The sequence below is a fragment of the Sinocyclocheilus anshuiensis genome, unplaced genomic scaffold, assembly GCF_001515605.1.
Source record: "Sinocyclocheilus anshuiensis isolate Anshui unplaced genomic scaffold, SAMN03320099.WGS_v1.1 scaffold269, whole genome shotgun sequence".
Classification (NCBI taxonomy): Eukaryota; Metazoa; Chordata; class Actinopteri; order Cypriniformes; family Cyprinidae; genus Sinocyclocheilus; species Sinocyclocheilus anshuiensis.
In genome coordinates, this window is record NW_015536474.1 from 821,212 (window position 1) to 837,893 (window position 16,682).

At 38.7% G+C, this 16,682-nt stretch overlaps 1 protein-coding gene across 1 annotated transcript in view; it reads left to right on the forward strand.

Moving 5' to 3' along the window:
- Positions 1-249: 249 nt before the first annotated feature.
- LOC107654486 (zinc finger SWIM domain-containing protein 6-like) overlaps positions 250-16,682 on the forward strand; it is a 95,238-nt gene continuing 78,805 nt past the window's right edge. Inside the window, 1 exon segment of the mRNA XM_016441604.1 lies at positions 250-756. Coding sequence (XP_016297090.1) covers positions 330-756 — 427 coding nt within the window. The 5' untranslated portion in view covers positions 250-329.

A 16,682-nucleotide genomic window follows, 5' to 3' on the forward strand; every position in this document is an offset into this window, starting at 1 on the left:
TATTTCTTTCATTCGTGTGTGGACGGCGTTTCCAAGCTCGCATGCCTCTTCCTGTTGTGAACTGACACTTTTATTATGACTCTCGCAAGGATTCGCCGACGTGCGAGAGTTCCGCCTCCCATGCCTTTTTTAGCACGGCTGCAGACGCTCAGGCCACGCCCCTTGCTTATTTTGGCTACACAAAGGCTCCGAAGCCCCGCCCTTTTGACCAAATAAGTCCAGGCTGTCCTTACACGGCGAACAATCGATGCGCGTCGCAACCTTTTCCTTTCCTTATCCCGTTTATATAGTACGGCGACTTCCGCCCTTGCCGTTAAAGCAGTGCGATCATGGCGGAGCGCGTTCAGCAGCCCCCAGCTAAACGGCTCTGCTGCCGACCCGGGTATAGTACGACATGTAGGCAGGGGCAGCGAGCCGGTGGAACAATATGCGGCGGTTCGGGTTCTGGCCAAGGGGGATCCAGCAAAACCCAGAGCCCCGAATCGCTCCTGGACATTGCAGCGCGGAAAGTAGCGGAGAAGTGGCCGTTCCAACGGGTGGAGGAGCGTTTCGAGCGCATCCCGGAGCCCGTACAGCGGCGGATCGTGTACTGGTCTTTCCCGAGGAGCGAACGGGAGATCTGCATGTATTCCTCGTTCAACACGGGCGGAGAGGAGAGTGCGTCTAGCGGGGAGAACGTAGACGAGACGCGGTTACCGTTCCGACGCGGCATCGCATTGCTGGAGAGCGGCTGTGTGGACAACGTATTGCAAGTCGGTGAGTGTGGATGTAAACCCGCGGCTTGGAAAACGTTTAAATCTACCGATTCCAGTCACCATCGCGCAGACACAGTCGAGAGAAAACGTTCGAATGTCGTTTAAATGAGGAACACGAGTCGAATGAAAGGGACTATTGAATTTACGGCGAACAAAGGGAGGAATACAACGGGTTTAAATCTTTCGACAGGGTGCCGGTGATGTCGTTTTAGACACCGAGCGCTCCGGTTTATCGATACATTCCGAGCGTTCTGGGAAACGTTCTGAATACATTGTAGCGCTTTTGTATCTGCGCGAGATAAACAGCGCGGAAGTGGAGCTCGACGTCTGTCGCTCGATCCATTCAGCGTTTAAAGCACATTTTCTTCACTTTTTCGTTATTCTTTCACCTCGGACTTGTTTTGTAGTTCGACTTTAGTCGGTGTAGCGACATATTAATCGTGTGTTTTTTCGTAAAGCGATTGAAATGTCACATCTTCCGAAGCTTGTCAGGTCTGTTTATTTTTCTGAAGTGAAAGCTTGAGGGGGGGTGGGGGGTTATTGGCGTAGTAAGTCCACCAACTGCTGGATGTAGAGCTGTCATGTCAACTAAAATAGCAGGAATAGACGCGAATATTTGTTGTTGTTGCAATTAAGACCCTGACTCTTGTTTTTAGCAGCGAAACACCGCTGTTTTTGTATTTAGTGGGTGCGCATATCAAATAGCCGTCAGGCATCCCTATTGAAATTGGCACTTTGTTCCCATTTTCATGTTCGTTTGTGTCTTTTCAGCTTTCCGTCACCCTCCAAAAGGAAGGGAAACAAAAGCGGCTTTTTATTTTCTTTCACTGCTTGTTAAATGGAAAATATTTGGGAAAGGGGTGGGAGGAATGGCGATTTAAAGACGCAGCGCCTCGATTTCTTTTTAAATGTCCCCTAATAATATGCATACGTTCCGGCTGACCCTCATGACGTCAGCGTGCGCCTCAAACTTGTCAAAGTAGCTGCGAACACGATATTCAGCTCGGGCATGTAGTGGTTCACTCGCTTTGTCGTTTCACAACTTTATCCACCTTTGTTTTTAAAGTGCCCGCAATTGATTCCGCAGCCCTCCGCCCTTTGGAAACAATTCAAGATTTTAATCACATTAGTGCCTTTGCTTAATTCGAATTGTAATGCAATCAGCGGACATAATTTTCTGCATGACCATTCCCCCCCTCCTCCACGTCCGTAGCCCGCAAGAGAAGAGGTGCCTCAGCTGGACTCTATGCCCTCACCCTTCAGCCAAAATGGGTTTGTGCTCTCAGAGAAACGCACACACTGGCCTATGTGTGTCTTCCCTGCCCGGAGCCTCTTGAGCGGACTGGCTGTCTTGGAAGATCAAGGGCTCTTGCCCTTTTTCCAACAGGCTACGTGGAGCTCTCTGCTTTTGATTCCGCTTTTTCCCCTTTGTGTGCGCCTCATTCCGAGCTCCGGCAATGGGAAATGACAAGCCTGCGCGCACGGGGAGGGTTTCTTGGCTGATTGCATCCCAGTATGGAATGCTCTGCAAAAATAAAGCCAAGCGGCGATAAATAAAAGATGCAATCTTGCGACGCAGGCAGGGCCGGGGGGTTGCTTCCAGCAGACCCGGATTAGCCCTGATAGGTAGAGCTCACCGTGACGAGCCGAGACTGAATTCAGGACAGGAATTTGTTTTTCTTTCTGTCATACGCAGGGGGAGGGGATGCAATAAAGCGATATATTTCTCATAAATATGGCCATGGCGTTCCTCGGCTGGCAGTTGGCCACGATACTCTATATTTACATACCAAGGGCATCCGAGCAGCCCTCCTCTTTTAGTGCATGCAGGGAATGTTTATCGCGTTACAGGATGTGTAGATGGTACATGCAGCACTGATCTGGGTGGAAAGTGTGTGTGTGTGTTTTCATGAACAATTTGGCTGAAGCACACTGCGGGAGTATTGCTGTGGAAACGCAGGCAATATAGCTCTGGGTTGCAATTGCAAACCCAGTAGAAGTTATGTATTTATTGCCAGTGCTTATGCGTCTGTTGCTGCGACTTGCGTCGTATTGATCACCCCGAGCCCGAAAGGTCACCGGGTTCAAGTTCAACCCCCTTCTTTCCAGCCTTGTGTTGCGTTTCCATCTGTTATGACTTTATTAGGCTGCCGATCGGTGATCCTATTAGCTTATAATCTGCCTTTTGCTTGCGATATGTTTGCCAATATGCTCAGCTGTTAAAGATCAATCGGAATTAACCGCAAATAGCATGTGATGCGTGTCGGTGGTGTGCTGTTTGATGTGTAATAACAATACCGAGGCGCACTGCTGCAAAGATCACAGGTCTACATGGTATATGTCAGTACTTTCAGTTGGTGTAATAACTTGACAGTTAAATCTCAAAGCGACCCAGTGATGTCATTTTCCATTATTATAGCTCGAGTCAGGACATTTTGCGGTGTGTTCTCGGAAATACTGGAGGTTTTTTGAAATTCTAGCATTGTAGATGTTAATGGCAGAACCATGTGAGTCTTAGAAGTGTATTGATCAGATTAAGAAGACAGTGTCATAGGGGCGTAATGATATAATGGGACAGAATAAACTGATTTGTTTATTGATCTCGCATCAGAGGAGACGCACATTTCCATCAGGCTTATTAACCCAGAAAGGGTGTGTGTGTGTAAAGAATGAAAACTAGAGTGCTGCACATGCTGTAATGTGTGTTCCAACTCACTGAGCCAGTGGAAAGAAAAGCCTTATGCCCGCGTTAACATTTCTGCCATTCATACACAGAAGTGCAAAATTTAAGATGTACAACTTAAATCTTGCATGAGGCTTTTGCTTTTGGGGCCTGTCAGAAATGCCATGTGGAAGAGAGCGTTGCTGAGTGTATAAAGGCGTCAGAGCTTCTGGTTTGGTAGATTTGAGGTCAGTGTGCCTGTGTAATTGCTTTATAAGATGTGTGACGTGTCTGTAAAACTGCTGATGCTTTTTCTGCCTTCCTAACACACATTTGAGATGTTTTGGAGGAAGAGACCAAGATTTCCCCCTTTATTTTTCTCATTTTCACTCAGAAACTGTTAGTAAAATTCACAAATAATTACCAAGAAACAGCAAGTAGCATGGAATTAAACATAAAATTTAAAGACAAATATTTTTTCTTGTAAAACATACTTGACTAGTCTTTATTTACAACATCTAAAAAAAATACAGTATATATATATATATATTTATATATATATATTTATTTTTTTTACAGTTTAGAAGAAATTGAGTGTTGACATATAAATTGATTGATGGGTAATGGACTTGGCATGCTATAATACTACCATTCCCGCAGGATATAGCTAACTTTTTTAAAAATGTAAATATACACATTTTTTGTATGCATACAATAGTCACAATGCAATGTGGTCGACTTGATATTCCACTGAACCTGAAGTAATAACAGTCGTGATTTTTAGCATCTCTTTCTTTACTTATTTAATAAGACTGCAAAAAAAATTGGTTTTAAAATGCAAAATAACAGTTTATTTCTTAGAAGATTTACTGTTTGTAGTACATACTACAATGTGAAAAGTTCATTAAATAATGCATTCTGTTTCACATACTATTTAGAAAAAATAGAAAGCAGTATTTCATAGATAATTAGCTAACATGCATAAAATTCCCTACTGTATCTTACAATGCAATGTGGTCGACTTGATATTCAGCTGAACCTGAAGTAATATCAGTTATAATTTTTAACATCTCTTTCTTTAATGAGACTGACAATAAAGATAAAAAAGTCTCCTTTTTTGCTCAGAAATGCAAAATCACAGTTTATGTAGATGTTTAACTATTTGAAATGCATACTAGAATTTGAAAAAGTATATTATAAATAAAAAGTTCTGTTTCACATCACGTTTTAAAAATAGTATTTCATAACTAGTAAGCTAATATTCCTTTACAAATGCAGATAATGTGTCAGAAATGCTGCGTATTGATTTATGTTATGTGAGGTTTTTCAAAAATATAATTTTAGCTCTGCATTAAATCAGATCGTATGGTCTTGCTGTAAATGTTACATTTTCCGCAGCAGCTTTGAGAAGTCAGATTGACAGTAAGCCTACAGATTTGCACCATGTATTGAAAGTTAGCGCTCCACCCACAATGCTCTTTGATGTAGTTTGTGGTGGAGGGCGTAAGCTCTGCTCTCTGCTGCAGGGTCTGCTATAATATTAGACTGTAGTTTCTTCACGCGTCACATGCTTCAGTTAAAAGTCTACCAGAGCTTTATTACCAGCATTACCACTCATATAAAAACCCAGCGATTCATTCTTGTGGAATTCAGTCTGTTCTGGAGATTTGGAGAGCTACGTTGCGAAATATCACATCATAACGAACTGCATTTTGACTTCATTGTGAAGTTTAGCCTGAATGTTACATTCCAAACTGTGACCCAAAGCACTCGGTTTCAGCAAAACTAGAAACCTGCAGTGGTCAGATGAAAGCTAGTCTTCATAGTTTGGATGCCAGGTTGAACTCGAATGTTTACATGCATGACAGACTTGATTCTTTGTGTTCAACAAAGCAAAGATAGAGGATTCTGGCATTGACCGAGCTCCTGTGCTCATCCATTCTCTGGAGAAGTTTGTTCTTGTGAGTTGTAATGCGCAATGATGTGATATGCATTTAAGTGATGTTGGTCAGAATAAAGTGGACTTGTCTTTTCACTTCCCAATGAAGATGGGAAGCTTTTATAGTACAAAAAAAAAGATGCATTAGGTGTGTAATCCATGCTTTGTGTTTTAGTGTTCTCATGCTGTCGCAGAGAATGATGGGAGAGATAGTTTTGCCTCGTAAACTGGTGAAAGTTTTCTGGCAAGCTTGAAAAAGTTCAAATCAGCAGTGAAAACAATATCAGTGAGCTTCTGATTTGAGGTGTTTTATGAGTTTGCAGTGCTTTATTGGATTTCAAAATGTTAAAATTCTAATTCGAAAAGAAAACAATTATGATCAATATCAATGACCTTGTGATTTGATTTCTGCGATTCTTTTTATTATATGGATCAAATATGGATTATATGGATATTTGATTTCTATGATTTTTTAAAAATTTTTATGAATTTGAGGTGCTTTGTTTTATTTTAATAGGCGACAAAATGTTCAAATTACAATTCACAATGAAAACATTTATGGTCAATATCAACGAGCTTCTGATTTGATTTCTGTGATGTCATAATAAGAATCAGAAATGGTTTCTGAATCTACAGTGCTTTGTTTTGTTTTAAAACAATGTTTTATAAGGTGAAGCAGACTCTAATTTTTGTTGTGAAATCTGCATTCAGATTGTTATGAAATGTGAATAAATGTAGACCTGTGACTGCAAGTTGTTCATTTTGATGATTAATATGTGCAGATTTAACTATTAATCTTTGATCACATTGCTTTGACTGCTACTTGAGGTTGTAGATATTTTACCCTAGTAAAGAGGGTTTGCAGCCATAGTAAAACACTGAAACTCGTGCGTCTCAAACTCCTTTGAGAGAGAAATGAAGTGCATCCAGTAAGCAGTCGGCAGTCATTTTCTGTAGCGTTTGACCTTGTTCTGGAGGATCGTAGTGTTTCTCGGTATGGTAATATCTGCACGCACTTCAGTTTGAGAGCGGCATCACGGTCAAGTATCTGGAGAGGATCAAGGAGTTTGACCTCTCCGCAGGATCACACAGCAACGACAGACTGCCCTTATATCATTATTTAATAGCCACCCTTCCTGTTCCTCCCTGTATTATTTTGCAGCGTAAAGTAAGATGTTACTCAGTAGCCACTTGCGTATGCGTCTCAGACCATGATTGACTGGAATGTGCTCTGCTTCCCAGCATCCAGTGCCCTGGACGGGTGGAGTTTGGTCACAAGGCCCTGGGCCCTCTTTAAATGAATAACATGGCTATCTTAGATCTCACCAACAGCCAAACATGGTTCCAACTGATGTTTTTGAAATGGGTTTCGGAAAGAAAAAGATTTGCATTGCAACATTGCAAACGTTTGCATTTTTTTTCTCTGTATTTTCAATGCTATTTGAAATCAAGTTCTATTTTTGAAATCAATAGTTTTTCAGTGTCATAGTGTAGTAATGCATAGCATGCATTCATCCTTACTATTTATGGGTTGAACAAACCGCTTTATTCCTCTGCATGCCTTTGCCTTTGTTGTTCTGTTTAAAATGCATATGCAGTCAACAATGAAGAACTATTAATAAATAATTTAAAATGAAATTCAAAATGTAAAATAATTGAATTGCTTTAATTTTTTTGTTTATTTTGCATTAATTCATGTAGTGTCTTAATATTAATTAAAACAGCATGAAATGATATAAAAATTGTAAATAGAAAAATTGTAATAAATAAAAAGTGTCACCATCTTCATTCTTCAGTTTAAGATACGTGATAAACTGAACGATTTTTTCATTTGTTAATTTAGAATTTAGTTAGTTCAATATGTTAACATTATTTAATGGATTGGGTTGAACATTACATTTTTTTAATTTTGTAATGTTTATGTATATTTGTGGTATTTTGCATTGTTAATTCATTTTGGTTAATAATGCATTAAAGTTAATTTATATAGTTAGAAAGATATAGAAATATTACAAAAAATGTAAATGAGAAAATTCTTTATTAATAAATGCTATTGTAATATATTGCAATATACATATGATACATGCATCAGCAATGAACAATATTTTATTTATGTTAGTTCTATATGTTAACATTTGTTAATGCATTTGGTATCATGAACTAACAATGAAGAATTTGAATTGACATTAAAATGTTACATTAAAACATTTAAAATTTTTAATGTTTATGTTGGTTTGCATTGTTACTTGTTTGTTTGCTATACTTTAATGTTAATTTATACAGCTGGAAATAATACGAAAATTGTAAATGGAAAAAAATGAACATTAACCTATTGTCACGCTCTTCAGTTTCAAATGCATATGCGCTCCATGTGTGCATATGGTGTTGTCATATTAAGTTTGACTGCCCAGAGAATACCTTTTGTATCTGACTCGGTTATTATTAGTAATCTGAGGGGTTAGAGTGCGTTCTGCTCCTTATGGAATTCTCCAGTGTTTCTGTGAAGCTATAGGTGTTTGTAGACGGCATGGGATTTTTTTGGATTGTGCTCAGGCCCTCATTCACCTGTCATTGTTTCTCTTCATTGTCTGAATCAATACGTTCAGCTAAAGATAATGGCTGATCATTCAAATGCATGGCATAAGTGATGCGTTTAGTGTATTGAAAGAAGCTGTTGACGTGTTTTTCTGTGCATTAATCGGGTGTTTATCAGCATTGCTTTAAATGCAAATGGAATTCAATGCTATTTGTACAGAATCAATTTTTATTAATGTGGCAGTGATTCTGGAGCCGTATTGAGCTGAAGTAGAGCGTTCAAGCACATGAACCCGAGGCCGCGGTCAGCGATTTCAAAAGGTTATCCTTTAGTTGCCTTTGAGAGGCTTTGAATCTCTAACTAAGCTAGTGGCCTGAGACTGAGAGAAAGTATTTTGGACTTTCCGATTTTTTTGGCTTAGTATAGCAATTGAGATTTATAGTAAATAGGATGAAATTTTGTTATGATTCATATCATTGAGTATTTTTCAGGTTTTTGTCTTGAACGTGGCAAATCTCTGTTTTCTACATTGACTTCGTGCAAAATGGAAAACCTAGTGCTTGCTGAATGCTGTAGATGCATTATGCAATAAAAACATTTCTGATAGCAGTATAACACACACTTGTCACGTGTTTAGTTGGCACTTGGCAACACAATACGGTTTAGTATGTTAATGCATTGGATATCATGAACTGACAATGAACAAACATTTGTTTTACTTATTAACATATGGAACTAAATAGTTGAATTGGGTGTCATGATCTAAAAAGCAGTAGTTTTAATTTTCAATTATTGTATTAATATTTGTGGTATTTTTACATTGTTTATTCATGATTGTTCATAATACATTTCATTTACACAGCTTGAAATAATCTAAAAAATATAAACATTAACATTGACCTATCTTCATAAATGCTATTCATTTGATTTCATGTTAGCTGTTGCATTAACTAACATTAACCATATTGTAATTCAGCATCTGATTCTTCGCTTGAAAAATATTATTTAGCATTTTTCTTTCACGTTTGTTTAAAAATGTCTTTTTTCAGACTAATCAAATTGTTGTTTATTATACACCTCATCGGTAAATAATAGATTTTTTAAATTGTTTTTGAAAGAATTCTCTTATGCTCAGTTTTTGCTGCTTAATATTTTTGTGCATTTTTTTCAGGATTCTTTGTTTAAAAAAAAGTTAAAAAATGATAAATGTCTTCAATGCCATTTTTCATCACTTTAATGCGTCCTTGCGTGTTAATTAATTAATTTTTTATTCTTACTTTAAAAATAAATTATTTTATTTTATTCTTCTTAACAGTTTTCGTCTTAGATGATCGGAAATGTTTCTTAAATATCAAATCAGCATATAAGAATGATTTCTGAAGGATCATGTGACACTGAAGACTGGAGTAAATTCAGTTTTGCATCACAGGAATACATTATATTTTAAAAATATAATTAAATAGAAAACGGTTATTTTAAATTGTAATAATATTTCAGAATATTACTGCTTTTGCTGTATTTTTGATCAAATAAATGCAGCCTTGATGAACATAAGTCATATCCTGCAGAAACGGTAAGAGTAGCATGCTATTCTGAACACAGCACAGAAATGCCTTTCTGTACTAACCTTCAACATGCACTTGGGCAAGGGGCATGGGAAGTCTAAATATTATTAGCTCATTCTCTGGTTTGTTTCATAGGGAGGCGTTTGATGGAGGCGCGAGCGTCTTTAATTGCTTTTAGGGCCGCAGCTGTATGGGTTTTTTTGTTAGTTAATATTTAGTTAATCTCTAGACTCCAGACCTGCGGGAGAGTTTTCCAGCACCTCTTCATCCATCTTGCGCTGATTTGTATTCCTCCAGCACCATTAACCTTCACCGAGGGTGAGGAAGAGGGGGGCGAGGAGTCGAGTTTGTGGGGGCAGGGATACCGAGGACTCACTCTGCTCTGTTTGTTTTCCGTTACATGCCTCTACGGCCGGCCCCATTCTCCTGGCCTGCGTTTGCAGCAGACATCAGGGCTCACCGCAGGTCAATACGGCACCGGGCCCTATAAAAAGGCTCAAACGTCGGGGCCCAGTATTCCCGAATGCAGGGAATTGCCTCAAAAGCCAGATTGCCTGTCCTGTCCCTAATCCAGGCTACAGCGAGACACTGGCAGCGGATCTGGATTCGGACGGAAACCCCGAAGCGCACTGACGCACAAACCGCTTGAGTCGCACAAGGGAACGGGCCGTCGGATCTCGCGACCTCCCGCACTCCATATGTTGACTTATACGAGGGACGGCGAGCGGGTTGTTTGTCCCGAACCCTCTTCTTTTTCGACGAGGGTCTTCATTATCTAGGCCGCAGCTGGGACCTGGAAACGGCGCGGTGATGAATGAGACCTTTAAGCTCACATTAATAGCTAAGTATTGCTCATAAGGAGCTTTAGATTGGTGCGCTGCTTGCCGCTAATGGCTTTGTGTGTCTTTGAAGAGCGTTTCGAGTGCTTGTGCTGCTTTTAGAATGATAAAGCCACCATTTTGCGTGTTTTAGGTTGCTCAGAGACTGTTTGGAGGCCTCTAGATCGGTAAAGTGCTGCAGGCTTTGACATGTAGAGTCCATAGAGAGACGTAAAAATATTCAGCGTTGCGAAAACAGTCGCTCTGCTCCATCATGTAATGTTATCAAGCTTTGTCATCATTTACTCATCAAGCACCATAAAAGTAGCTCGTATGACTATCTGAAGATATGTGATAATTTTTTTTCTGAAGCACATGCTTGTATTTATACTTGATGTTTGAGCAGATTCATAGTTGAATGAGTCATAGTTATTTTCTACTCATTTGGATGAAAATATCCTTTATGCTGCCATTTAAGTGTTTGGGGTCAGTAAGATTTAATTTTTTAAAGAAATGTATTATTTTATTCAGCGAGGATGCATTAAATTGATCAAAAGTGACAGTAAAGACATTTATAATGTCTATAAAGATTGCTATTTCAGATAAACGCTGTTCTTTTGAACTTTCTGTTTGTCAAAGAATTTTAAAAAATCCACAGTTTCCACCAAATATTAGCTGTTTTCAACATTGATAATAATAATAAATATTTCTTGAGCAGCAAATCAGCATATTAGAATGATTTCTTAAGGATCATGTGACACTGAAGACTGGAGGAATGATGCTGAAAATTCAGCTTTGCATCACAGGAATAAATGACATTTTAAAATATATTCAAATAATTTTAAATTGTAATAATATCGCTGTTTTGACTGTTTTTGATCAAATAACTGCAGCCTTGGCGAGCATAAAAAGAGACTTATTTCCAAAACACAAAATCTTACAGACAACAGACTTTTGAATGTCAGTGTACATGTAATAATTTTCATCATCTCGTATTCATTCGTTTTAGTCAATTTGATCTCAGTTGTTATGTGGACAAAAATAACAAATGTAGATTCTTTGTTTTAGTTCATTCATTGTCTGTTTTCAAGTGTTGTTGCAGAGAACGTCTTCACAACTTAGTTAAGATTTACTATTCAAATACTGGATTAATTCTATGTGTAAAATGCATTTGGGCAAGTTAATTAACCTGCTAGTAAAGTGCTTTAGTTTACCGGTTTCAACTCGAGTGGGTCAATCCTCGTCGTCATTGAATAGGATTTAATTATTTGAAGAACTAAAACTATTCTTTCTGGATTTTCTTGCCTGCTTTTTGGTGCCTGGCAGTACTAATTTCCTTGTATGGAAAAGAGCAGCTTTAACATTCTGCTCAATATCTCCTTTAGTGTTTCTCAAAGGAAGGACAAGAACACAGGTCTGAGGGGTGAGTAAATAATCACGTGATTTTAATTTGTAGGCGAACTCTCTCTTTAAAGAGCCCAGCTGTGAGCATGTAGAGGAGGAGCCCGGCACGGCGCGTTTGATGGTGATATAGCGGGCTGTTATTTCCCTTTTCTCTTTTGTCTAAGCGTGGTCAACCTGACCACGGAGCAGAGCTAGCAGCTGTGCTCCTGATGATCAGTTTCAAAAGCAAACTCGGGTCACCACTTATCCACCATTTCCTGCTGCAGCTCCCCCTTCTGGGACCCATGTGCTGGATAGACTTACACACACTCACCTCTTCCTCCGCCTCTGCCTTCCGTCTGCTCGCCAGCTCTAATGAGCTATGAAGAACAGGACGCCGAGAGTTTAACCTTCCCGTTCAGATGGCCCGTCTTTAGGTAAACAAAACAAACACAAGCTCCTTCAGGGGTCGCACATGCTCGCACAGGCCCTTCGTGCCCCGTGTGAATCGCTGTTGTTGATCCAATGCCTCGCCCATCTCGGTCTCACCCTTCAGCCGCCCCGCGGAGAAATGAGAACCAGAAGATCCTGAAGTCAAACAGGTTGAAATGTATCGCAGCGCAGCGGATTGAACGTGAATCACATTTGGGCCTGTTTACTTCCTTAATGCACGTTTCTGGTTTTGTGAATGATTCATCAGTTATTCACAAAAATGCGCTTGTTATTGTAATCTTTCCTTAGTTTTCTTATTAGCTGCGTCAACAATCACTCATCCTTTTTCATTCCCTCCCCTGTTGCCAGTGTTATTTTAGAATTATTCGTGTACTTTTGTAGTTTTCATTAATCTTGTTGTAACTTTTAGTTTGTTTTAATTTGAAGTGCTTTTGTTTTTGATTTTTTTTTTTATCAATGTGTTTTTTATATTTCTTTGTAGCTTATTTGAGTTTTAGTTTGTTATTTTAGTACTTAAATGTGATTTATTTCAGTTTGTTGCCAAGGTAAAGTTTCTAATTTATGTTTCTCATCTAGGCTAATAATTATATTTCATTTTTGCCATTTTTAATCGTTTTAATTTCAGTTAACATAAATAACACTGACTGAACATTTTTCATTATCCATTTAATTCTTGATGGATAAAATCATGTTTTTTATCACTAAATGTTGTTTTACTCACTAACCTGTGAATACTGGAGTAAAATGATTTGTGAGCGACATTTCATGTTGACTTGAGGCAGCTTTTAGGGGTATAATAATAAAATATCTTATTGAATATGATAATAAAAATGGCTTGATTTTAATATCTGAATAAATATGATCATAGAAGTGGCATCTTTTTAATTTTAGTTTGTTTTAATTTTGCGTTTGTCATTTTTATTAATGTTTTTTTATGCGTTATTTTTGTATATTTAATCAGATATTTTAATATTAAAATATCTGATTAAATACGACCATAATGACATGATTTTAATGATTAAAAATTGAATTCTGTCATTTTTATGAATGTTTTGTATATTTCTGTGTACCTAATTTTTAGTTTTAGTTTGTTGTTGTTTCTAATTTTTGTTCAAGTGTACGTTTTTTATTTAATATTTATATATATTTTTTAATTTAGCAAATGACTGAAAACCAGTTTTAGTTAACAATAATAAGAACACTGGCTGTTGTGCGTATTCTTCACTATCCAATAAATTCCTGCAAATAAAATCATATATTTTTTTTGTCACTAAATGCTTTGTTTTACTCACTGACTTGTTGGATTGCTGAACTAAAATGAGTGGTGAGAGATGATTCATGTTAACTTTTTAGTGTTTAGGGCTCAGTATCTACTTCAAGGCTGTTTTTAAGGGTACACATTCTCTGGCAGATGATGTTGTTTTATTGTTTTCGTGTGTGTGCGGTGGCATGTTTTCCCATCAGGTTTTGAAATGAGGCTGCCAGATGGGGGAAATGGAAACGCTGCGGCACTGCGGCGGCTCGATTTGCTTGCCGAGCCGGAGTATGCAAACTATTGACAGGCCTTTATCATTTTTATTTACTGGAGCGCGGGAGGCAGGAGTGTGTGTCAGTTCACTGGCAGAGCCCAAAACCGTCCGAGATTTATGGGTGCATAAGCAAGACGAATGGATGGGCCCGACTTCCTCCGTGGAGCGCCTTCCGACGGCAGAATATGCCATAAATGACATATTTAGAACTGTGAGAATTGGGCGGCATCCATTAATTTAGCGTGGGTATTGACAATGCCTTGAAAACGGGGGGGAAAGAGGCTAGTGGTGAACTGTAATAATGATTTGTAATTCCATCCGTGAGCTGCGAGAAAAGCTACAAAATGGAATAGGATTCAGAAATGGTGTGCAGCATGACAAATCGCCGGTGCCAAACCAAAAGGGTTAGCAGTCTGTAAATTACACCCGGAGAAAGAAAACAAAAGCTTGGGAGCGTTTGGAAACGCATTTATTTTTGACGTCAGTTCACCAGCATGTAATCTGACTTACTCCTACAAGATGGAATTGTGCAAAATTGCTTGTAAAAGACACCGTGAGCCTTTGTTTAGTTTGTAGCCTCTTGCCTAACCTGAACGATTAGTCTTTGTGTTTGGGATGAAAGGTGAAGCCATCGGTGCTTTAAGTTGACGTTAAGTGAATGAATTGTTCGAGACGTGCCGTAAGATAAGCGAACAAGTCATTCTTTGTGTTTGACTCCACTACAAGCCTGCTTTTGTGCCTCGTAAGAGTTCACAGCACCCCCATAAAACCAGCTAGTGAGTCAGTAACTGTTCAAACGTGGTTTGGAGTGGCTCATATCCTCTAAACGAGTTTTTCTGGATAAGGAGTCATTTAACACCAGGCCAGAAGTCTTTAAGAACTCCCCAGTAAGCGTTTTCTCTCAGAAACACGAGTAATATGTTTAAGGTTAAGGAAAATCGGTCTGCGGTTTTGCGACGGGCGGCCGCACTGGCATGGCAGGCCTTTGCAGTAAGTCTGCTGTGACTTTGACACACTTTTAAAAAGTTATTGAGTGGAGCACAGCTGTGTCGGCACTGTTTGTCCACACACACACACACACACACACACACACACACACACACACACACACTCTCGGCTGCCAGCAGGCGTGGGTGGCGTTTGCATTGCTAAGGTTTTGGCATGTTTGTCTCTGACAAGGTTAAAGTTTTAAATGGGCATTGTGTCACAGCGCCCTGCATCTGTGGAGAAGAAACAGCTGAAATGCTCACATAATTAACTTTGCTGCAAGCGGTTATGAAAGGCAAAGGGCTGTTTTTCTCTCAAGCATTGGGTCCTTGTTTTTGTTTCATTTTATGCTGCGTTCATGTCTCGTCGAAGCTCACACATTCCCAGACTCAGAAATTGCTAATTTTCTATTGCTAAAGAGGATCTATGGGCGGCTGTGTTGTTGATGGCAAAACTAGTTTTGTGTCTTTGTTTATGTCTGTTAGCTTTGAGGTTAATCTATATGCTAGGGTTTAAATTTTGCGAGCAGATTCAGTCTTTGTGTTTCAGGAAAACTGACCAAAATTATTGATCATCTTGGACTTTTTGTTCAGTACGAGAATAAGAACATCCACCCACATTGAAATACTATGCAAAAATATTCAAGTCAAGTCAAGTCTGCTTTATTGTCAATTCTTCCACATGTACAGCACATACACATACATATTCTTTTAAGCATTATTTTTTTTCATTAAAAATATCCAAAAACAAGATACATTTATTTGAAGTGACACTGCATGAGTTATAAAGACTTGTTTTCAGAGATTGTCTGTTTAATGTGAGTGTATTTTGTCTTGCTGCACTGGCAGATTTTTACACTTGTTTTCATCTTGTTTATACTTAAACATATTAAAAAGACAATTATATTACTTGTATTAAAGAGACAATCTATGAAAACAAGTCTTATGCAGTGTTGTTTCTGAAGTAAATTTATCTTGTTTTAAGGATTTTTGGATATGTTTTTTTAATAGAAAACTAGATTTATCAATAATTTTTAGATGCTATAGCTGGAAAATAAGACAAAATAGCTAATCATTAAGAATTGTTTTTGCAGTTTAGCAAATCATGATTCATGGCTATGATGTAAACTAACGAGCCCAGTGATATGCTACTTCCTGTTTAAGTAGGAAGTATGTCAACACAAGAAAGATTTTAATGGGTGATTAATGTATTCTCTTGCTAAATATTTAATAACAAAGCACCCCAGGTACATTAGCCAAATTTTGCAAAAATTTTTTTGCAAAAATTTGTTAATAGTGTTGCGACGTACCGTTCACACAGAAGTCAATTTTCAAAACAAGCAGCTGTCTTTTGGTCAATGTGGCGAATTTGCGTGGCAAAAGTCGTGCAAAACTCTTAATTGCATAGATCTCTATAAATATGACTGGATTTTGGGAAATTTGGCCAAACAATTGCAAATGTAATTGCACTTTAACACTGGCTTTGATAACATGACGTATTAATGAGCTGCTACATTTTTGATTATATGCCAATTAAAACTTGTATTTGTATTCAACAAAGATGTGCACGTTTTATACTAGGTCACAAACTTGTAATTCCAACATTGGCCTGACTGCTGTTCACGGTGAAATGCTTCAGTACCGAATAGATGGCGGTCACCACTCAGAACCGCAGCTGCGGAAAGAAAACGTAAGCGGGCCACTGACAAAACCCTGGGGGATCTCGAGAGGTTTCAGCTGTCTCCCCAACGCACACGTAGAATAATGGATCTGTTTGTGTTGTGCTCTGAATGACACATCGGACCCATTTTATACGTTCTGACTGTGCACTTGCACTAAAACACAGTTTGTGCTAACACACCTCTGCAGATCACCAATACTGATACGATCTGGGCGCAGCACGTCTTTGTTTGCTGTCGGTTTCTGCGTCATCCTTCTGGGAAGTGGCCGCATGTGCCTCCAGCACTGATCACACACTGGGAATTAGGTCTGACACGCACATGGCTGGTTGGCTCGCTTGCTCTCTCTCTCTCTCTCTCTCTCTCTCTCTCTCTCT